General features: G+C 41.6%; 1 protein-coding gene across 1 annotated transcript; it reads left to right on the forward strand.

Moving 5' to 3' along the window:
* The first annotated feature begins 49 nt into the window (after window positions 1–49).
* Rbbp4 (RB binding protein 4, chromatin remodeling factor) lies at window positions 50–24,228 on the forward strand. Its single transcript, XM_048434309.3, has 12 exons — window positions 50–205; window positions 702–849; window positions 5,895–6,040; window positions 14,850–15,023; window positions 15,406–15,521; window positions 15,640–15,800; window positions 15,907–16,033; window positions 16,633–16,710; window positions 18,813–18,889; window positions 19,638–19,695; window positions 19,783–19,893; window positions 23,264–24,228. Exons 1-12 carry the CDS (start codon window positions 190–192, stop codon window positions 23,327–23,329), a joined length of 1,278 nt encoding a protein of 425 aa, XP_048290266.1. The 5' UTR covers window positions 50–189; the 3' UTR covers window positions 23,330–24,228.
* The last annotated feature ends 114 nt before the right edge of the window (window positions 24,229–24,342 follow it).

Genomic DNA, 24,342 nt, shown 5'->3' on the forward strand with positions numbered 1-24,342 from the left:
GCCCACCCCGCCGGCTCCCGCTTTCCCATTGGCCGATGTTGGCGCGAAGGCCCGCGAGCCGGCCCCCCACGCACGGGCCGCAGGAAACAATAGAGGCCGCGCGCGCGGAGCGAGCGCCCGTCGCCTCCCCGTGCCTCCTGCAACGCACGACCCCGGGATCCCCAAACCCCTCCCGGCTCGCCTACCGCCATGGCTGACAAGGAAGGTGAGTATGCCGAGGCGGGCTGAGGAAGGAGGCGCAGGGTGGCGGGGCTGTGTCGTGGCTTGTTACGCGGCCTAATCCGGAGAGCAGGCCCCACTCTGGCGAGCCCGATCGCAGCGACTCCAGCGGGGCGGGCTAACGGCGCGCTGGCTCCTCCGGAGCGGATGCGGGGCGACGCCAGCTCTCGGGGCGGGCGATGGCGACTCTCTGTCGGTCCCTCTGCCTGCTGGGGCCCGGTGCACAGGCCTCCTTCTGGGTTTGGTGGACTTGGCGAGCGCCAGCGTGCCTCGAAGCCGGCCGAGTAACGGAGTGTCTGGCTCGGGTGGCCCGAGGACTTCCGGCCCTCCGCGGCGGAGAGCAGCGTTGGTGCCTGCGCCCTGGGAGAGATTAAGACGAATCTCCATTTCGGTGTCAGAACCGGGGAGCCGCGCCGGTGTCTTTGAAGAGGTTTGCTTGTTTTCCGTTTCTGTCCACTAACCTCATTTTTTTTTTAATTTAGCTGCCTTTGATGACGCGGTGGAAGAACGTGTGATTAACGAGGAGTACAAAATATGGAAGAAAAACACCCCTTTTCTTTATGATTTGGTGATGACCCATGCCCTGGAGTGGCCCAGTTTAACTGCCCAGTGGCTTCCAGATGTTACCAGGTAACACCAATCTCTTGAATATTACTTCTTTGGTATTTCAGATCCTGAGTTGGTGTTTTGTTTTGTTTTTCTCTCCAGCCACTAGAAGGGGCATATGATCAGAGCCTCTGAGTGATGTTCATTTTCCTCGACCAATACGTAGTAAGGGTAGAAAACAGAAGATAATTTTGTAATTTGCCCAGCTGGAGAAACGGATTTTATCCTCAGCATTGAGTAGAATAGCTATCTTATAACTGTCGCTGACCGTGTAATGTTACAAATTGACAGATTTCAGAAGTATTCTGTGTCCAGTTCGTTCGACAAAACATTTGAATTCTCAGTCATTTGTGATAGCAAGGGACCTGCCTTCAAGAAATCCATTGGTTGAAGAAGCAGGCGTTTGAGCTTTAGCTAAGGAGTTAGGTACACCTCAAGAGGGCTGAGGGGGTGTGATGTTTAGTGACAGAGCGCATACTGGCAGGGACTTTGATCCTTGAGTCCTAGTGTGAGATTGCATACACAAAATGTTCTGGCTAAGCGAAACATCTGTCAACTTAATACCAGAACTAGCTGGCAGAATGGAGCGAGTGGCGATACAGAGATAAAGGTGAATGTAACTCAGTAAGATACGTACAGAATCTGGCTGTGAGACTGAGGTCAACAGCTCATAGGAATTGGGAGGGAAGAGTTGTGTTGTTTGAGGTTGCTAGGAGTTGAACCTTGTGCATGGTAAGCAGGCAGTACCTCTGAGCTACATCTCTGTTCTGTGTGTAACAGGAAATTCTTGTGTGTGTGTGTGTGTGTGTTTTACCAAAAAACGAAGGATGCGGCTGCTGCCTATGCAGCAGTGTAGGGGAAAGTGGAGACCTTTATTTGAAGGGTACTGTCCAAGTCCACGGCAGACACCTGGAAGTTTGCGGTTGGAACTTTTTAAAATGTAACCAGGTTCAAAACTAGTTGGGAACTCAAGCTTAGAAGAGTCACTTCTATCTGTTCTCATGGTCATTAAAACCATTGGTGCTGAGAGGGCGCGCGGTGGCTCACAGCTGTAGCCCCAGCCCTTAGGAGGTGGAGCATGGAGATCAGGAGTTAAGGCCAGCCTGTTGAAGAAGAAAATTTTCCATGGTGCACAGGCCCATAATCCGGCACTGTTTGTGTAGCGTCTTTCCCATCTGACAAAGGGGTTTAGGTTGTAGTGTACAACACAGTCAGCTGGAGGAATTGTAAAACGTCGTGTCTCCTGCTCCCTGAGACTTGTGATTTTATAGAAGAATTTTCATCTTATGGTACTGGGGCTGATGGTATGAAACTCTGCTTTATAGTGTTTGATTATCCTCTCTTAGGAGAACACAAATGGTATTAAGCTATGTCTCTTTGAAACTTAGTATTCCTTGTTTCTCACAGTATAAAATCCAGACTGCGTTAAACTGATATTCAAGAAATTAGGCGGTGATTTTAATCATCTTTCTAGGATTCTAGTCTAGTCTATAGTTGGACTTTAGTCTCGGTTCTGTGGCTTAGTAGCTGTGTGTGATCTCAACCACATTGTCTAAGTTCCTTCTTTTTTTTATTTTTTTCTTTTCTTTTTTAGATTTTTCAAGACAGGGTTTCTCTGTAGCTTTGGAGCCTATCCCGGAGCTAGCTCTTGTAGACCAGGGTGGCCTCGAACTCAGAGATCTGCCTGCCTCTGCCTCCCGACTGCTGGGATTAAAGGCGTGCGCCACCACCGCCCAGTGCATTACTAATTACTCCTCTTACTTTATAAGGAAATTGATATGCATGGGTGTTTTAGTTTGCTTTCTATTGCTGTGATAAAAACATGACCAAAAACAGCGGGGGGGGGTTCACCTTTACAGTTTATAGCCCATCATGGACCCCTGGAAGCTAGAATTGAAGCCGAAGCCATGGAGGAGTACTGTTTCCTGGTCTGTTCAGTTTACTTTCTTAACATAACTGAGACCCACCTGCCCAGGTACTGCTCATTGTGGGCTAGGTCCTACATAAATCACTAAGCAAGAAAATACTCAGACAGAGTTGCCTACAGGCTAGTCTGATGGCGGTAATTCTTCAATTGACATTTTTTCCTAGATGATTCAAGTGTGTGTCAAGTTCACAGACTAACCAGCACAGAGTTTTTTGTTTTTCCTGCATGTGTCTGTACCTAGTACCTGGTGAGACCAGAAGAGGGTGTCAGATCCCTGGAGTTCCAGTTCCAGACAGTTGTGAGCCGCCATGTGGGTTCTGGGAACTGAACCCAGCTCCTCTGCAAGAACAGCAAGTGCTCTTAACCATCTCTCCATCATCTACTCTAGGCTCTTTAAGGAGTTGTGTTTGTCTGCTTTTATTTGTTTTGAATTTATGTGTATGCATATTTTGCCTGCATATATGTGTGTATACTATGTGCGGGTTTACTGAGACCAGAAGATGGCATTGGAACCCCATGGGTCCGAATTACAGACAGTTGTGCACCTCCATTTAGGTACTGGGAATTGAACCAGTATTCTTAACTGCCAAGTCATCTTTCCAGCTCCAGGGAGTCATGTGTAATCATCTCAATGTTTCAGATGGGAGCATATGTAGCTCAGTGGTAGACTGCTTACCTAAATATATAAAGCATTCGTACACTAAATAAAGCAGTTGTGAGGACCACATATCAGACCTCAGCACTGGTATAAATGCCAGATGGACATGGCAGCACACCTGTAATTCCAGGAGGCAGAGACAGGATTACTGAAATAAACTAGCTATACTAGCAGAACCAGTGAGCTCTGGGTTCAAGAGAGTGATTGTCTTTGGTCTGTCTGGAGGAAATGGGTCAAGAAAGAGACCCTTTGTCAAGTTCTGGTCTCCGTATGTACAAGCACAGTACATATATACATACTGGAAGGAAAGAAAGAGAAAGCCAACTCTAGGTTCTGAGGGGGGTCCTTCCTTGCAGGGAAGTGAACCACACGAAGAGGTAATAATGAAAACCTTGTGTAGATTGACTTCATCAACCTGGATCCAACTTCAAGGAGTCGAATGTCAGGAGGTTCATTGTCAACGTATTTAAAACAGTACAATTTGGAGCCGGGCAATGGTGGCGCATTCCTTTAATCTCAGCACTCAAGAAGCAGAGGCAGGCAGATGGATCTCTTGAGTTCGAGGCCAGCCTGGTCTACAGAGTGAGTTCCAGGACAGGCTCTGAAGCTACATAGAGAAACCCTCTCTCGAGAAAACAAAAAAATATAGTACACTTGGGGAAAGGTTTCCAGGTAACAGTCATTTCAATTCCATATGTGCAATAAGGCACAGAGTTTGACTACATAGAAATTATTTTACGAAGTACATGCAAACATGAGGGTGAGTTCTATACCTAAATGAAATACCTATAATCTAATGTGGTCTCCGACCGATGGCATAGAGGTCAGAGGGCCATAAAGTACTTTTTAACCTAAGGATGGATATTGGTCGAGGGAGGGAAGAGTCTAGAATTCTGGGGAAATAGAGTAAGGTCTGTCCCTACAGGTGGCAAAAAAAGTCACCAGGCCATTAGTAACTCCACTGTCCGCTTTCTGGATGTAGTAGGTATTTGGTTTGTATGTCTTCCATTGAGGAGTCACCCTGAATGATTTACATTCCTGCTTCTCTTAGTGGTTCTCTGTAAAAAGCAAGAATTATCCCTACTTCCAAAATGTCTGGGACAGTGTATTCTATTCAGTAACTTGCTCTGTAGACCAGGCTGTCTTTGAATTCACAGATCCACCTGCCTCTGCCTCCCAAATGCTGGGATCAAAGGTGGGCTCTACCACCACCCAGCTAATGTTCTTTTTCTTTGGGGATTATAAGAACTCTCGCATATGACCAGGCACAAATTTTACCATGGGGTTTTATGCCCTAGTTTCTTCTCTCCTCTTTTTGTCTATTTCACCTCTTCACAAAGTTCTTGGTAAACAAGACTGTCAGGCAATTTTTTTCTCACCCATTGTAAAGGGTGTGTAGTTAACTCACATTTTTATTCCAATAAACAGGGAAAAGAGTAAAAATTAAGTGCTGAATTTGTGCTTAATAGAGAGCTATTAATAGTAGGAAATAGAGACTGGCAAGTCGACTCGGTGAGTAAAAGTGCCTATAGCCAAGCTTGACAACTTAATTCTGGTCACCTGGATCCTTGTGATGGAAAGAAAGAATAGATCCACAAAGGTGGTCATTTGTTTTATTTCTATTGGAGGAAGGTGACTGCATCCTCAGTGTGGGTGGGTGGGTGCTCAGGGTCTCCTGGAGCTCGAATTTCAGGCAGTTGTGGATCACTTAGCATGAGAGCTCGGAACTGAACTCAAGTCCTCTGTAAGAGTAGCAAACACTGTTAAGTGCTGAACCATCTTTCTGGTGCTATTTTTTCAAAAGAAAATAGGGGCTTCGGTAATGATTCAGTAAAGTGTTTGCCTTGCAAGCATCAGGACCGTGCAGTTGATCCCCAACACCCATGTTTAAAAACAAGACAAACAAAAGGCAGAGTGATGGCATATGCCTGAAGTCTCTCAGTGATGGAGAAATAGGAAGGAACCCTCAGGCTCCACAGCAAGCCATGCTAACCTTATTGGTGAGCTCTAAGACAATAAGGCAAGCCTTGTATTAACATAGGTGAATAGCCTCTTTTTGTTTTGCATTTTCAAACTAGGGTTTTTCTGTGTACGAACCCTGACTGTCCTGGAACTTGCTTTGTAGACCAGGCTGTCCTGGAACTCAATGCAAAACCTCCTACCTCTACCTCCTGAGTTCTGGTACTAAAGGCCTGCACCACCACAGTCATGAGTAGTATTTTAAGATTTAGTGTCACTTAATTGTCCTCTAGTATCCATGTGAATGTCTGTTTAAGCACATGGGGCTGGTTTTGGTTTTTGTTTTTTGAGACAGGGCTTCTCTGGGTAACAGCTCTGGCTGGCCTTGGATTCATAAAGATCCGCCTGCCTCTCTGCCTCTGAGATTAAAGGTCTGCCCACCACTGCTTGACTTGTTTGTTTTTTAAAGTAGGAGCTAGTTCTCAGTGATTGGTGGTTGTTGTTGATGATTTGTTGTTATTACAGGCCCGAGGGGAAAGATTTCAGCATTCATCGACTTGTCCTGGGAACACACACATCGGATGAACAAAACCACCTGGTGATAGCCAGTGTCCAGCTCCCTAATGATGATGCTCAGTTTGATGCTTCACACTATGACAGTGAAAAAGGAGGTAGGACTCTTGAGAATGAAAGAAGTAATGATGTATGGGTTATGGCTTTCAGATCCAAATTACATTGAGGTACACAATTTAGTTGGGTGGCCTCTTCTGTTATTGGGAAAACTAGTTTGCAGTGAAGAGTAATCAACACAAAACTTATTTCTGTATATTTGCCATAATCTGCCCTCTACTGTATTGGTTATGGTGGGATTCCTGCAGTTAATGGAGTAAAGATCTGCCATATGTTTTTTGTTGTGTATTCTCAACAGGAAAGACACTGACCCAAAGAGACAAATTAATTCATAGGGAATTGCTACATAGTCTTTGGTTTTTCAGCACAGGTTTTCTCTGTCGCACTGGCTGTCTTGGAACTCGCTTTGTAGGCCAGGCTGGCCTCTAACTCACAGAGATCTACTTTGTCACCACCACCTGCCCCCCCCCCCTTTACTTTTTTTATGTTTGAGTGTTTTGCCTGTGTATATGTGCACCACTTGTATGCGTGGTGGCTATAAAGGCCAGAACAGGATCGAGTGGAGTTATAGGCACTTGTGAGCCACTAGAAATTGAACCCAGGTCCTTTGCAAGAGAGCCAAGTGATCTTAATCGCTGAACCCATCTTTCCAGCCCTACGTCGTAAATGTTTTACAAGCACAGGTGGCAGAAAGATCACAAAATTGCAGCCAGACTTTGGTTCATAAAAGTTTCTTAGGGATAACTAGTGGTGGGGATGAAAAATGCTAAATTATCCTTGTTTGTTTTCCTTTTGGGAGGTAGGGTTTCTCTGTGTAGTGCTAACTGTCCTGGAACTTGCTCTGTGAACCAGGCTGGTCTTAACTCAGAGATCCTCCTGTCTCTGCCTCCCAAGTGCTGGGATTAAAGGCTGCACCACCACTGCCCAACCACTAAATTATCCTTAAACGTTTAAAATAGTAGCGATGATGTGGTATCTGTTATGTTCATAAAAATATTTTGACAACCAATTTTTTAGGAGATAACCTAAGATAACTGCTCGTGTTTGTTTGTTTGTGGTTTTTGTTGTTTTTTTTTTTAACCAGTCCCAATTTTCTTTATGGCCCTCATACCAAAACATTTAAAAAGGTAAGGTCATTAGCAGAGTTTCCTTGAATAAACCCTGTCTCAGACAAAACAAAGGATAGATATTGAATTTTTTTCATTAACATTTATGCTCCATATAATCAGTCAGTGCTTAATATTTCGAGATAAGCAGAAAGAACCCTTCCTTTATGTGTAAATTTATTTGGAATCCATCTGTTGGCCAAGATAACAATTGTGTTATTTAGTTCCTGGTTATTCCACATTTAATCTTCTATGGTACAGAATGCAAAATAGGTTGTTAAAGTAATGATCAACTATGATTTTGTGTATTAAAAAGTGAATAGTTTTTTGGAAAGTTAGTCTCTGGATCCCTGTTTATGCTTGGTTGGAGAAGGAAAACACTGACTTTCAGAGTGAGGATGGGTGGAGATCCTGTTTGCCACTGTTTAGCTATGTGCTTGTTTTGGTTTTGTTTTTTGTTTCCAAAACAAAAGAGTTTCTTTGTGTAGCCTTGACTGTCCTGGAACTTGCTTTCTAGGCTGGCCTTGAACTCAGAGATCCACTTGCCTCTGCCTCCCAAGTGCTGGCATTAAAGACCTGTGCCACCACGCCCAGCCTCGCTTGTGGTTTTAGGATAAGTCATTTAACCTGAGTATAGTTCTTATCAGTTAAATGGAATGAAGTATCTTTTTTTTCCTATTTTAATGATTTCCTGGGTAATTGACCCCAGTGTTTTGTGTGTTTAAGGCCAAATGCTCTACCACTGAGCTACATCCTCAGAACTCAATGAGGAGAATACTTTCACTATCATATCTGAAGCCCTGGATTCAGTCACTGATACAACAAAATAGATGGGCTTTTGTTGTTATAGGTATGAAAAGTTCCGATTAAAGGAGTCCATGTATTAAATTATTCATTCAACAAATGATGTGAATGGGCACACTTGTAATCATAGCCCTCCAAGCTGAGATAAAATACTCGCAAATTCAAGACTCCTGTTTCAAAAAAAAAAAAACAGGCCAGTGAGCTAGCTGAGCAGTTAAAAATCATTGAAACCCATGGTAGAAGGAGGAGAGTTGCTCTGTCACCTATGCAAGTGTAGATGTACACACCCACCCACATGTATGTTTGCAGTAAGTTTTTTTAATATTTATTTATTATGTATACAATATTCTGGTGCCAGAAGAGGGCACCAGACCCCATTAAAGATGGTTATGAGCCATCATGTGGTTGCTGGGAATTGAACTTAGAACCTTTGGAAGAGCAGGCAATGCTCTTAACCCCTGAGCCATCTCTCCAGCCCCTACGGTAAGATTTAAAAAAAAAAAAAAGAGTTAGGGATATAACTAACTGGTAGAATGTTTTTGCCTGACAGGTGGAGGCAGGAGGCTTGGTGTTTGTTGGAGGGGGGGGTTAGTACTTACTACATGGAGGTGTTTTTCTAGGTACCTGAGATGCAGTACAGAATGTTTAATGTGGGTTTATAATTTGCTTTTCTGACAGTAAATTCCAATCTCATTTTGCATGCAAGTGTGTGTGGGTGCTGGTGTCCATGCCAACACACTCAGAAGAGCCTTCTTCTGAGCCTTCTTCTGCCATTCTTCTATTTAATCCTTTGATATAGTGTTGCTGAATTGGAGGCTTGCCCAGTCAGCTAGGTTACTTGTCGTTACACCCTAGTCCTGGTGTTACAGATATATTCGAAGTCATGCCTGACCTTTTCTCTTTTTTTCCCTAAAATGTATTTATTATGTATATGGTGTTCTGCGTGCAGAACAGAAAGGGGCACCAGATCTCATTATAGATGGTTGTGAGCCACCATGTGGGTACTGGGAATTGAACTCAGGACCTCCGGAAGAACAAACAGGCAATGCTCTTAACCCTGAGCCATCTCTCCAGCCCAACATATCTGATTTTTTTTTATGTAGGTGCTGAGGATTCAGACTCGGGTCTTCCTGCTTTCTGGGTAGGAAGCATTTTACCTTTTAAACCATCTCTATCCTCCAAGCTCATTTTATTTATAAACTTAAGGTTCTAAGTTTGTGTGTATTATATTTTGGTTGTTTTTGAATAGGCTTTCAGGTAACTAATAACTCAGGCTGGCATGAACTTGTAATCATCCTTGTCTTCACTTTGACTTCTGGGCAGGATTGAGTTAACAAACCTGACCTCTGCTATTTTGTTAACTCAATCCTGCCCAGAACGTCAAAGTGAAGACAAGGATGATTACTGTACAATTATGAATTATTAACTTTTCCTGTAATGTCCTTCAACTTTTCTGTCCTTCTTTGAAATGCCTTCCTGTTCCAAGATTTCAAAATATCATTTGTTTATTCCTAGTACTTTAACTGATAAACTTTGGTCTTTGTTTATTTTGCTGCTCTGTGTGTGATTAGAATTGAGTCCTGTTCCCTCAGTGTTTCTCTTGCTTTGCGGAATTGGGGGCAGTATGCTGTCTACCTCTGAACTTCTTCCTCTGGCTACAGTTTGATTTTGTGTGTTGGTGTAGGTATGTACCATAGTGCCAGATGGGAAAGGATTATCACAGGTTCAAGGCCATCGTGGTCTGCATATTGAGATCCTGACTCTTTCTCAAAGCGACTTCTTTCTCCCCAGAAATAGCAAAAAAACAAAACAGTAATATGAATAACAGCTATGGATTTTTAAATTTGGTTATCTCACTACCCCGGGGTTACACACTATTTCCCTTTTACCCCTTTACCAATAAGCGGATAGGCTTGGTACTTAAATATGGGGGAGTGGTGACTTCAGTTGATCTCATCAGTGACGGGTACAGTTATGTCTAATAAGTCTGTAGCATGAATTCTAATTGTTCTTAATAAAAACCCGGAGTCAGGTATTAGGGGGTGAAATCTGAGAGATCAGAGAAGCAGAGTAGACAACTACTAGAGAGACCTTTTACCTCTACCAATGCTCCGACCCAACAGGCAATCCTGTAAACAGACTACAGTGAGCTCTTGTCTTCTCCACCTTATATTCCCGTCTGTCAAGCCATATCACTCCTGTCTTCATCTCCCTAATGCTTGGGATTAAAGGTGTGGGATCACCTTTTTGTGAGCTGTTTCTCTTTTAGAAGGATTGGTTCTTGTGTAGCCCAAGGTGGCATTGAACTCACAGAGTCCCTTCTGCCTTTATCTCTCAAGTGCTAGGACTAAAAGTATGTGCCAGTACTCCCTGGCCTCTAGTGGCTTAGCTCTGCACTCTCTGATCTTCAGGCAAGCTTTGTTAAAACTCAAAACATTACTACATAAGTCTCTTAGGTTGTATCTCAGTGATAGAGCACTTGTTTAGCATCTGCAAGACTGTGGGCTCCGTACCTAGCACCACAGACACAAAAGAATATTTTTGAGAGATTACTAGGTAAATCACTTCTTGCCTAAAAAAGGGAATGCGTTATAAAAATTCATGAATTAAGTATCATCATTGATTGTGATAAAATAATTTGGTTACTTGACTTGTTAAAATATATTGGTGTTAAAATACATTCTTTGAAATTCCACAATGTTTATGACCCAGACAAGTAACTTTGTTAAAAATCGGAGTGAGGGAACCTTGTTTGGCCATAGTATTGGTTAACTGTACGCAACTTTCTAGGGTGCTGGAAATATTTTGTTTGGTCAGTTTTTGGTTAGTTGCTTGTGGGGTGGGGGGCTTTGCATTTTTTTCTTCCTTTCTTTTTTTTTTTTTTTCTTTTTTTTTAAAGACAGTCTCTCTATAGTCTAGGCAGGCCTGAAACTCCTTTAAGTAGTCAAGGCTAGCTTTGAACTGGTGATCCTCTTGATTTAGCCTTTTGTTTTTGGAGACAAGATTTCTCTATGTAACAGCCCTGGAACTTGCTTTTTAGACAAGGCTGGCTTTGTAATCATAGAGATCCACCTGCCCCTGACTTAGCCTTTTAAAAGGGGTTTCTTTTATTATCGTTACTGTTTTATGTACATGAGTGTTTTCCCTGCATATAAGTCAGTGCACCCACCATATGTGTGCCTAGTGCCTGTGGAGACCAGAAGAGGATTATCAGAGTCCCTGTGGATGCTGAAAACCAAACTCGGGGTCCTCTTGAAGAGCAGCCAGTGCTCTTCATCAGTGAGCCATCTCTGGCCCATGGAAATGTGAATGTGTGCACTGTGGTTTGAATTTCCCTGCTATGCACATGGATAAAGGGCTACAAAGCCACAGGGTCTGTTCCTTTTTTTTTTTTTTTCTTTCTGTTGGTGCTGTGCTTTAGGTTGGTTTTATTAGTGTTTTGCCTTTTAAGAAGAAACAAGCTAGGAAGAATTTCTTTCAGTTTTTTAATATTTCAGGCCTTTCCTGTTTTGAATGGGTCCTTCCACTATCTACTTTATAGTGACAATCTATAATTTTAAGTAGGTGTAGCTGGTGGAGTGATAATGTTTCAGTGGTAATCTTTGTGGCCTTTGGTTCCATGCAAAAAGAAAAAGACGCATCCTAATCTGTGTTAAAACTCAATTTAAGAGCTGCATATGGTGGTACGTGCCTTGCAATCTCCATACTGGAAGGCAGGTAGATCTTTAGTTTGAAGCAAGCGAGGCTACTGAGACATAGGCAGACAAAACAAAATATTCTTAATTTGAAGTCTCTAAAACAGGGCTCTTGCTACTATAATTTTTAAGTATATGCCCCAAATGAAAACCATGCATTATATGACTGGTAGCCCCTTTTCTGTGGGCTCTGCCAATTGCTGCTTTTCTCCTGTATGTTGCTACTTTGACAGTCAAGTCTTGTGTGGCTATGTGCTTACCTGTAACATGAATAATAAAAACCCAAAGACTGAAATTGGGATTCAGGCTAAAGATCAGAAAAGCAAAACAGTCAAGCCACTAGAGAAGTCTTACCTCTACCAAAGGCTGGGCGACTGCGAATTGAGCTCGGAGCCTCTGTCTCCTCCCATTTTATATTCACCTTTAGTGCTGGGATTAAAGGAGGGAGCCATCACCTGGATCTGTTTCTGTGTTGATTTTGTGTAGCCCAGGGTGGCCTTGAACTCACAGAGCTCCATCTGCCTGTCTCCCAAACCCTGGGATTAAAGGTGTGTGACACCACTGTCTGGCCTCTAGTGGCTTAGTTTTACCCTCTGATCTTCAGGCAAGCTTTACTTATTTAAACATAAATAGAATATCACTATACTTACCGTGTACTTAGACTGAATTCCTTGAGATCGCTTGCCATGTTACATCCTTTCTAACATTTATTTATGCGTGCCTATATGGGTTGTGTTTGTATGTGGAGGTCAGAGGGCATCTCTGCCTTACATCTTGTTGAGGCAGGGTCTTTGCTATTGTCCTACTGGTGCAGTGAATGCTCCAGTGCCTAGTCCTGTGTTAAATCTTTAGTATGTCGTAGAGTCGGGTATATACAAAGGCTTATTTAGTCCCCCCTCATAATCTTTTTTACTTTTATTACTTTTTTAAAAATTCTCATTTTATGTGTATTGGTGTTTTTCCTGCATGGTATGTCTCTATGAGGGTTCCAGATGTCCTGTAACTGGAGTTATAAACAGTTGTGAGCTGCCATGTGGGTGATAGGAATTGAGCTTGGGTTTTCTGGAAGAACAACCAGTGCTCTTCTGAGCTATCTTTCCAGACCCTAGAGCTGTTTTTCAAGACAGGGTGTACCCCTGGCTACCTGGCTGGTCTGGAACTCAAAAGATGTGCCTGCCTCTGCCACCCTACAGGCAGGATTAAAGATGTATTCCATAGAGTGTATACATACAGGCAAAAATAGATAAATGTGTTGGCTGAGGCTTCTAATCCTAGTACTTGGGAGGCAGAAATAGATAGATCATATGTGTTTTCCAGGTTAGTCTGGTCTACATAGCAAGTTTGAGAATAGCCAGAGCTACAGTGAGACCCTGTCTCAAAATAAGTAAATAATGAATGTAATAAGAATTATTTTGAGGTTGAAAATTGTGTAATAGGCTAACAGTGTTATTCATTTTATCTGCTCTCTAAAAATAAATGAGACCATGTCAGTCAATCAATCAATAAGTGAAGTAACATCTGAGTAGCAGTGTTAGTGACAGAACATTTTCATCTATACATAATTCTAAACTTAAAGCCTTCCGCAAATCACCAAACTGGGAAGTAACAGAGCTACTTGGGTCTAAGTGTAACACTTAGTATTTTCTACCATATCCTGCCTTCTGTAAGTCTTCTATCATTAATTACCCTCATTTATTTTATATAACCACAGATTATTTATTTTGTAGCGCTGCTTGGGATAGTTAAATGTGAATGGAGAGCACATGAGATGGCTCAAAAGGAAAAGATTCTGGTCACCTGAGTTGTCCTCTGGCCTCCACATGTACACCATGGCATACATAATGACAATAAGTACATTTTAGAGCCAGGCATGGTGGAACATACCTCTACGAGTTCCAGGACAAACAAGGCTGAATAGTGAGAACCTGTCTCTAAAGCCCAATAATAAGATAATTCATAAAATTTTAGGGATGCTAATTAAAAGGAACTTACTAGGCCTGGTAGCAGGTCTGTAATCAGTGCTATTCAGGAGACTTGAGTCAGGAGGACTTCAAGGTTTGGAATTTTGCCTAGTCAACTTAGTGAAAGGGTGTTTAAAAATGAAAAGTTACAAGAGTTTGCCTAGCAATGCAGATCAGTGATAGAGCAAGCTAGGGTCCAGCATGAAAGAAGTGACTGGAAAAGCAGACTGCAGTGTTTGTTTTCTCGTTGAACTAAAAAAAAATAAAATAAAATAAAAACCCCGAAGAGATGCAACTTGTTGGTACTTCTGTTTTTGTTTTTCCAAGCTAGGGTTTCTCTGTAGCTTTGGAGCCTGTCCTGGAACTCACTCTGTAGACCAGGCTGGCCTGAAACTCAGAGAGATCCGCCTACTTCCGTGGACACCAGATTCACATTAGCACACATGTAAGAAAACACTTACACACAAAATATTTTTAGCCAGGCAGTAGTAGAGCATACCCTTAATCCCACCACTCAGGAGGTAGAGGCAGCCAGATCTGAGTTCAAAGCTAACAGAGTGAGTGCCAGGACAGCCAGAGCTACACAGAAACCCTGTCTTGAAACAGCCCCTCTCCCTAATTTTCTTTTTCTTTTGGTTTTTAGAGACAGAGTTTCTACTTGCTCTGTAGACCAGGCTAGTCTTAAACTCACAGAGATCCTCCTGCCTCTGCCTCCTGAATACTGGGATTAAAGGTGTGCACCACCACTACTTGGCCCCAAAAAGTTATTTTTACATCAAGTGAGATTTGAAAACTGCCAGGAACAACCTTTTAGCAAGGAATAGTGGCCGTTGTGTTTGTAATCTTGGCACTCAGGAAAATTGCTTAGGCTAGGCTGTAGAATGAGATTTTGAGAAGGAATGGGAGAAAGAGATGAAGGACAGACGACCTCTATGTAGTGAATTGAAGGCATGTCTGGAAAACAAACAGAATGAGACTCACAAGACCTTTTTAGTCCTCCTCCCTGAGACAGGATCTCACTATAAAGCCTTAGCTAGTAGCATAATGCTCACTATGCAGACTAGGCTGGCCTCTAACTCACAAAGATCTATTTGTTCTTCCTGGGAGTGCCAAGATTTAAAGGCTGACTTGGAGTTCATACCTTCTTGATTTTAATTGGTAATGTAGTGTTTATTACTGACCTATCAGTAGTTACAAGTGTATGTATAAATGTTACACTGTAGTTCTCTAAATGGGTCGGTCTTCTAGTCTGGTTGATTGAGTACTTTTTGCTTCTATGTACAGAATTTGGAGGTTTTGGCTCTGTCAGTGGGAAAATTGAAATAGAAATCAAGATCAACCATGAAGGAGAAGTAAACAGGGCTCGGTACATGCCCCAGAACCCTTGCATCATTGCAACAAAGACTCCGTCCAGCGATGTGCTTGTTTTTGACTACACAAAGCATCCTTCTAAACCAGGTACTTCCCCCTTTTTAATCAGATACAGGTTCCATTTACTCAGAAATATTTGGGTATTTTTATGCTTCTCAAGTGAAACAATGCATTATGTAGAGGAAATCATGATTTTGCAACTTAAGCATTATATAATTGGCCATAATGGGTTTGTATTTTGTATAATATGTGTTTTGTTTCTTAACCTCTGAGCCATCTTAATGGCCTTAATTAAGCCCCCCTCTTAATTTTTTTATATTTTTATGTGCATTGGTGTGAAGGTGTGTCAGATCTGGAACTGGATTTACAGACAGTTGTGAGCTGTATAATAGACATTTGACATCATTTTGCTTAATAAACCCAGAGAGGCAATGGGCTGGATAGTCTAGATATGTCTGTTACTTTGCAGATCCTTCTGGAGAGTGCAACCCAGATTTGCGTCTCCGCGGACATCAGAAGGAAGGTTATGGTCTTTCTTGGAATCCAAATCTCAGCGGGCACTTACTCAGTGCTTCAGATGACCATGTGCGTATCCTTGCAGATTTTGAAGAAAATCTGGAGTTATTGCCAATTTGGCTTCTTTGCGGGGGGGATATGTGGGGAAGTGAGAGCCTTTATATAATGGTTAGTTTTTATCTTTAAGACCATCTGCCTATGGGACATCAGTGCAGTTCCAAAGGAAGGAAAAGTGGTGGATGCAAAGACCATTTTCACCGGGCATACAGCAGTAGTAGAGGACGTTTCCTGGCATCTGCTCCACGAGTCTCTGTTTGGGTCAGTTGCTGATGACCAGAAACTTATGATGTGAGTGGGCCCCATTGTTTATTTTTTTAATGCGTACATTTTTAGAGTGTTGCATTTAGTCACCATTTCAAACTTCTTTTCCTGTTTTCTCTTTTCTTAAATGAAGTTGGGATACTCGTTCAAACAATACTTCCAAGCCAAGCCACTCAGTCGATGCTCACACTGCTGAAGTGAACTGCCTGTCTTTCAATCCTTACAGTGAGTTCATTCTTGCCACAGGATCAGCTGACAAGGTCAGTTCGCTTTGTTTCAGGTTTTATATCTTATGGTTAAGGGAACTTCGCCTACGTGCATATCTTCAGCATGGTGTATATGCCTGGTGCCCATTGAGACCAGAAGATGGTGTTAGATCCCCTGGGATTGGAGTTACATATATTTGTGACACATCAAGTGTGTGCTGAACTGGCCCTCTGGACGAGTACTAAGTACTCTTAACCACTGAGCCATCTTCAGTATCTTTTAAATGTGCAAAAATATCTTAGTTAATGTTTTAAAGGTTGTCTGAGCCTGAAGATCTGAATTCAGTCCCCAAGACCAAAATGACTAAAGGAGATTACCAACTCCACTTTGATCTCTTCACGGTTGTCATGGAACAAGTGTGTATATACACACTCTCTCTTTAAATTACTTATTTGGCAGGGATAGGTGTACATATGCAGTGATGTTTGTGTGGGGTTGGAAGACAATTTGTTTACTCCTTCCACTATGTGGATTCTGGGATCAAACTCTTTACCAGGCTTGGCAGCAAACACCTTTATTCACTAAACCATCTTGTTGGCCCTAGGCTTTTCTTAATAAGTTTATCTTGATTTCTTTTTCTTTTTGTGCATAGACTGTTGCCTTGTGGGATCTGAGAAATCTGAAACTCAAGTTGCATTCCTTTGAATCACATAAGGATGAAATATTCCAAGTAAGAGAAACCTGTGCTGCCTACTCTCTTCCCTTCCTTCCCCTTCCCTCCCTTTTTCCCCTCTCTCTGTACAGCAAATGGGTGCACACCAATAATTCTAGCACTTGAGAAGCTCACAAGTCAGAGAGCACATGGAAATGAAGCTCCGTTGGTAGAGTTCTTACCTAACATGCAGAGCGACTCATAAACCAGGAATAGTGGCACATACCTGTAATCCCAGCACTAGGAACAAATAAGTAGGAACAACAGATGAAGGTTAGCCACAGCGACAGAATAAGTTCAAGGGCAGTGTGAACCACATTGAGAAATGAGACCCTTTCTCAAGATTTTGGAAGTGAGGTACCTGTACATCAATGTTACTCTTTATACTCAGTTCTCTCTCTTTTTCTCTTTTCTCTCTCTTTCCCTTCTTCCCACCTCCCTCCCTCTCATTTTCATTCATTCATTAAGCTTACCATGTATCTTTTGAGTTTAGCTGAAATCTGAACTACTGCCTCCACAAATTGATCTATCTGTTTTAAGACAAGGTTTCACTGTATAAGAACTCTGACTGTTCTGATACTCAATCTGTAGACAGGCTGGCCTTGAACTCACAGAGGTCTTACCTGCCTCTGCCTCCTGGGTGCTGGGATTAAAGGCATGTGATACCACTGCCTAGTTTCTTTCCTGGCTTTTTCAAAATTTATTTTTTGTGTGTAGGTATTTTGCCTACATATGTGTCTGTACCTCAGACCAGAACTGAGGGCATTGGGCTGCCTGGGATTGGAGTTACAGGTGATTGTGGGCCACCATGTGGATACTAGGAATTGAACCCTAATTATCTGGGAGAGCAGCCAGTACTCTTAACCATTGAGCCATATCTCCAGCCCTATCCCTTTTGAGACAGTCTTACTGTTGTAGCCCTGGTACTTGTGATTCTCCAGTTTTTGCTACTTAGAGTCCTGTGTGCCCCTTTTTTTTAATAGGCAGACAGATTCCTCTGACTCAAGAAATCATTGTTATTTTAAAACATACTGCTCTAAGACATTGTGAGAACTACTTTGCAGTGTTTTCTCTCAAGCTTAAATTTTATAATGAAGCCAGAGATAAGTGCATACCTGTTTTGTCATTGTCCTCTGTAACAACCCTAGCTTTCCTGTAACTCACTCTGCAGAGCAGGCTGGCCTAGAACTCAGAGATCCTCCTGCCTCTGCTTCCCAAGTGCTGGGATTAAAGACCGCAAGCCCAGCTCAGCACTTTATTAATAGCAACAGAAGTTGTGATAGTTTTGCATATGTAGTTATCTTTTATCTAATGACTTTGTAAGGAATCTTTGGGGGGAGAAAACTGGCAGTAACTGGGACTTAAACTCCTTGCCTGTTGTGTGTTATGTGGCACATAAGCAGTTGAGAAAATAATCATAGATTGCTATAATCTGTCAATATTTTAGTTACTGTGTCAGAATTGAACTTGGTTTGGCTAAAAGTTAGAATTAGATGTGAATAATGTGGGGTTGGGGAGAAGAGGAAAGTGTGGAAAGTGGGGCTGAAGCAAGGAATCACAAGAGTTTGAAACCAACTTGAACTGTATGCTCTCAAGCCCTATTGAGAGAGGCACAGTGGGTGAGGCATAAAATGGCAACAGAAGCTAGGATCCTATCTCTAATAATGAGGTGGGGTGTTTTGGTTGGTTGGTTTGTTTTGTTTTGTTTTGTTTTTTTGTTTTTTGAGACTAGGTTTCTGTAACAATTTTAACTGTCCTGGAACTCATTCAGTAACCAGACTGGACTTGAACTCATAAAGATCCACTTGCAGTCCTCCCTTGTGCTGGTACTAAAGGCATGCATAACCACTTTTTTTGGTTTTTCGAGACAAGAGTTTCTCTGTAGCTTTGGAGCCTGTTCTGGAACTAGCTCTTGTAGATCTGACTGGCCTCGAACTCAGAGATCCGCCTGCCTCTCTGCCTCCCAAGTGCTGGGATTAAAGGCATGCACCACCACCGTCCGGCTAATATTTGTCCGTTTTGACAGTATTCACTGTCTTTTATTTACAGAGTTTTGTAAGATATAATTTGAGATATTTTCCCTTCTAATTTGTTGAATTTTTCTTCTCTCTTGGATTTAGGTTCAGTGGTCACCTCACAATGAGACTATTTTGGCTTCTAGCGGTACTGATCGTAGGTTGAATGTGTGGGATTTAAGGTAAGTTTTGTGTTTGTTACCCTATCCATGGAGTTACTGATTTGTTTTTGTTTTGGGGAGACAGGGTTTCCCTGTGTAGTCCTGATTATCCTAGAACTCACTCTGTAAACTAGACTGACCTCAAACTCAATATTATTTTCACCTCTCTCTGCCTCCTGAGTGCTGAGCCTGGCAAAGTTACTGTCTTTACATTTTTCTTTGGTTTTTTGAGACATGGTTTCTCAGTAGCTTTGGAGCCTGTCCTGAAACTTGCTCAAAAATCAGACTGGCCTCAAACTTAGAAAGATCTGCCTGCTTCTGCCTCCATTAGTGCTGGAATTAGAAGGCATGCGCCGCCGCCACCACCTGGCATCTTTACATTTTTCAAAGATAGGTGCTGAGGCTGTCTTAGGTTTTCTTTTTCTGTAAAGAGACAGCCATGACCACAGAGGCTCTTATAGAATGTTTAATTGGGGAGCTTAGAATTCAGAGGTTAGTCCATTGTTATCATGGTGTAACAGGGAAGTACGCCAGCAGACATGATCTGGAGAAATAGCTGAGAGTTCTACATCTTGTGCAGACGACAGAAAGTGAGCTAAGGCACTGGATGTGGCTTGAGCATATAGAGACTCAAAGCACGCCTCCACAGTGATACACTTCCTCCAACAAGCCACACCTCCTCATAGTGCCTGTGAGCTTATGGAGGCCAGTTAAATTCAAACTACCACACAGGGTAATGTTTTCTGACTTAAAATTCTTTTTTGTTAAGTAAAATTGGAGAAGAACAGTCCCCAGAAGATGCAGAAGATGGCCCACCAGAGTTGCTGGTATGTTATAACCTTTCAGGCACTTTGGGGTCTGTGCTTAAGACAGTAGGCTGTGGTTTAATGTCTTGGTTTTGGTCCCTCTTCCAGTTTATTCATGGTGGTCACACTGCCAAGATATCTGATTTCTCCTGGAATCCCAATGAACCTTGGGTGATTTGTTCTGTATCAGAAGACAATATCATGCAAGTGTGGCAGATGGTAAGTGTTCAGCAATTTATTTAGGGGACATTAGGTACATGAGACCATCACACACACACACTTTGGATGCAGCTGCCATCTCTGTCCTGTTTTCCTCAGGTATGGCTTTGATGTTTATGTGACGTTTTCCCTGTTGGGTGTTTTGTTTGTTTGTACTTTTCTTTTTTGGTTTTTGAACAGTTTCTATGGGTAGTCCCAGAATTCACTTTGTAGACTGGCCTTGAACTCACAGACATACCTGCCTCTGCCTCCTGAGCGCTGGTGCCACTGCTTGTGAACTAAAAGTTCAACTAAATAAAACTGGACTTTTCTCTGTTCTAGCGCCCCTTTGTCTTCCTCACCATTGTTTCCTAATACTGTATCTCCAGTGTGTCTTTAATCAGCCTTTAAAGCTACAAGAATTCACAAGTCTCTTCACCTCTGGGTCTAGTTATATCATCCTATTAGGTTTCAAAAATACTAGTTGTAGTCTCAACACTAATTCTGCTGAGCCAGAAAAGTTGTTATAAGAATAAGACCTGTCTATGACTTAGAAAGAAAGAGTCAGACCCAAAAGTAGTATTAGAGATAGAGATTATTATTAGAGAAAAGCACTTCTCAGAATGGAAAATGAGTTCAGGTCATTTGCTCCGCAGCCCAGAGAGTTTAGGAATCTTTTTTTGTTTCATGTTTTTTTTGGGGGGGGGACTCTAGATATTCTACTAACAGGGTGCTTTTATATGTCAATCTTGATGCCTCTTAGTACACTTTATTGTCCAAATCCCATTTAAGTACTGTGTTCTCAGAAATTATAGCTTGTAGCTGAAGGATAATGATTAGATTTCTTTAATTTTATTCTGTTGATGAGGGCCATAGTCTCAGCATAAGAGCTATACTAGAGATTTCTTTACTGTATCTGTTCTTGGAAGCAAGGGTATGTAGTAACATAGAGTTGATTGGAACCCTTGTATCATGTTTAGTTAGAAGTTTTTGTAGACTGAACATTCATTTTACAAGATTAAAAATACAAGGTTTAGGTGGAGCATGGTGGCATATGCCTTGAAACTCAGGAGACAAGTAGGCAGATCTTTGAGTTTGAGGCCAGCCTGATCTACTGAGTGAGTTCCAGGACAGTCAAGAATATGCAGAAAAACCCTATCTGGAAAAAGTTTAAAAAAAAAAGTTTGATTGTGCCAACTCATACTCCTGACCGAACAAGAGCCAGGAAAGACTACTGTCCGTGCTTGTCTCAGGAGAGCCATCCTTGTGTAGCTTGTTCTTAGGATGTGACTGCTTGCACTGTGTAAATGCTATATGTGGGTTCTGGTGTTTATGTACTGAGGATGTGGTGAAACAAAAAAGAACAATTTAAAGAAGGAATCCAGTGAAAGTTGTGACCATTGAGAACCAGAAAAATAGTGAAGATCAAACCATAAATTATTTATTTGTGTGTTATATGAATATTTTTGCCTGCATTTATCTGTGTGTGCACTGTGCGTGCAGTGCCTCTGGAGACCAGAAGACTGCATCAGATTCCCTGGGTCTGGAGATAACTGATGGTGGTGAGATACATGTGGGTGCCAAGAACTGAACCTGGGTTCTTTGCAAGAGCAGCAAGTGCTTTTTACCACTGAGCTCTCTCTAGTCTCCAGTAAAGGGTTGTGTTGCTGTATTTGTTTAAGAAAGGATCTCACCGTGTAGAACCTCTAATTCATAGCGGTCCACCTGCCTGGTTTTTCAAGTGCTAGGGTTAAAGGACGAATGGATTAACCATTCTTTACCCAACCAAGCAGTACAGACTTCTTTGAATGATTTTATAGATGCTAACCCAGAAATAATCAAGGAGATTGCACTTGACCAGACCTGCTGCTTAAATTGCGTGTTTTCTCTGTGTGTGTTATTGGGGAGCTGGGAGAGCATATATGGAGTAGAGGTCAGAGGACAACTTTGGGGAGTTAGTTCTCCCCACAGTGTAGTTCCTGGGGCTTGAACTCAGGTTGTCAGGCTTGGTAGAAAGTTAACAGCTAAGATGTCTCACTGACCCAAAATAGATGCATTCTTTGTGCCTGATCTAATTTGTTTAAATTTAAAGTTTTCTATGTATCCTGAAGACAAGTTTAGGATTACTGGATCTGTCTACTCCCCCAAGATGACACAGATTAAATTTTGGTTTTTGTCATTACTATGTCAAAATATGTGGCTGGGGCTTTTGAGTGTTGTAAACTATTATACTATGAACTCAAAGGAACTGGGACTGTTAACAACTTTAATGTGTGTGCTTGTTTATAAGCCGGTTCATTGCTGTGAGAGCAGTGTTAAAACACATGTAGTTTTTCTTTTTAGGATTTTTGTAACTTACCAGTTTTAAGTTCTGATTTTTTTTTTATAGCACTAAGCAGTCTTTAACTGCTTTAATCTGCACTTCTGATGGTATAAATCTTGATATAGATTAAAAATTTTGAGTTTAAATCAAGAACTTAATACAGAGCCAAACCTCATCATTGATTAAGTCTCTAAGCAGACTGAGCAGATGTCAACAACTTGATTTTTAAATGATTGGGTTGGTTGGTTGGTTTTGAGACAGGGTTTCTCTATGTAACAACCCTGGCAGGCCTGAACTCAAGATTTGCCTGCCCCTGCCTCCCAAGTGCTAGGATTGAAGACATATGCCACCACTGCCCTGCAGAAAGCCCTGGTCTTTTTTGAAAGAGGGGGGTAGACAGGTAGTAGATTTCTATGCATTGATGTCATAAGTATATGTTAAAGTTTACCTTAAAATGTAGAATTAATTTTTAATGCTGGTATTTTAAAGAATTCATAACAGTCATTTTTATTATATAGACTAAGTTGACATAGATTATGAATGGCATTGTAAGAATTGTGTCATTTTAATTATGAAAGGATGCTCATAAGCATCAACTTCTGTGTGTCTCATAGAAACTTCTGATTTATATTTTAGCTATTACCAATAATATATCTGGTTTAAGAGTTCAGGAATGAAGATCATCCACATTTTGTGAAAATGCCCTATAGTGGAAGCTGTGGCCTGCTCCTAGTTTGTACTGGAACACACCTGTTCTGTTTATGATTCATGTTGTCTGTGCATTGTCTGCTGTTTTTATTTAGCAACAGCATTGAATAGTTAGAACTGGCCTTATTTGAAATGTTATCAGGGACCTTGTTATCAGGCACCTTGGCATAATATATTATGAAAATAGACTTCAAGAAATGAAGTAATGACAGTAATGGCACACACTTTTAATCCCAGCACTCAGGAGGCAGGTGGATCTCTGTGAGTTCAAGGCCAGCCTGAATGGCTCCAAAGGGGGTGGGAGGTGGAGAAAAAAGGGAGGGAGGAAGAAAAGAAGTAACTGCCTTCTCTCTTTGGCAGGCAGAGAATATTTACAATGATGAAGACCCTGAAGGAAGTGTGGATCCAGAAGGACAAGGATCCTAGACATGTCTGCACTTGTGATTTAGACTCCCCTTGTTTTCTTCTGAACCCTGAGATGGATTTAACACTGGTTTGAGACACAGACTTTGTTCAGCTATCCGGCTACAATAGGTGCCACCAACAATACTATTAGCCCAAACCATGGGTGTTTTCTAAATCTTAACTGGGGGGCTTAATTCAACAAAGCCACAGACTTATACTTAAATTTTTCTTCAGGAATTTTCTGGTAACAAACCCAGGTCTAAAAGTAGCTTCAGAAATGGGGCATTATTATGCGTGATTATTTTTCTATAAATATTGTAAGATGACATCTTGCAATATTTATACTCCTGGCTCGAACAGTTACTTCACTTATTCCTTATCCATTCTGGCCACTTACTTGAGAATCTGAAAAACTTGGGGATATAGCTTAAGAAGAAAAATAATCACACATAATATGCCCCATTTCTGAAGCTACTTTAGACCTGGGTTTATTACTAGAAAATTCCTGAAGAAAAATTTATAAATTTATAAAAATGAATAAATTTTATTCAGGAATAAAAATGACATCTTGCAATATTTATACTCCTGACTCAGACACCTACTTCACTTGGCTTTTGTTGTGTGCGGTTTTTTTGTTTTTGTTTTTGAAACTTGGGACCACCAAGTTGTGAGATGTATGTTTTTTAACTGACAGTCATACCACTGGTAAACTGTCAAGTTGAGAAAGTGAATTGCTAATTTGTATTGTTTTTAAAATTAAATTAATCCTTGATAAGAGTTGCTTTTTTTAGGAGTTAGTCCTTGACCACTATAGTTTGAAGCCATCTCCATTTTGGTTGACCTGTCTCACCATCAGGCCTGTTACTCTCTATGACTAACTGTGTAAGTGCTTATAATGGAATAAATTGCTTTTCTATGAAGTGTCCTGTGCTGCTAAGTTTTTTTCAATATCCATCAATCACCAGTTTCCGGCTTCCTGAAGATTTGTTTTGGATGACAGTTGTTTTCCGTGGTCTTGACTGTCAAGATTAAAA

Source organism: Myodes glareolus, chromosome 3 (genome assembly GCF_982192425.1).
Source record: "Myodes glareolus chromosome 3, mMyoGla1.1, whole genome shotgun sequence".
In the NCBI taxonomy this organism is placed as follows: Eukaryota; Metazoa; Chordata; class Mammalia; order Rodentia; family Cricetidae; genus Myodes; species Myodes glareolus.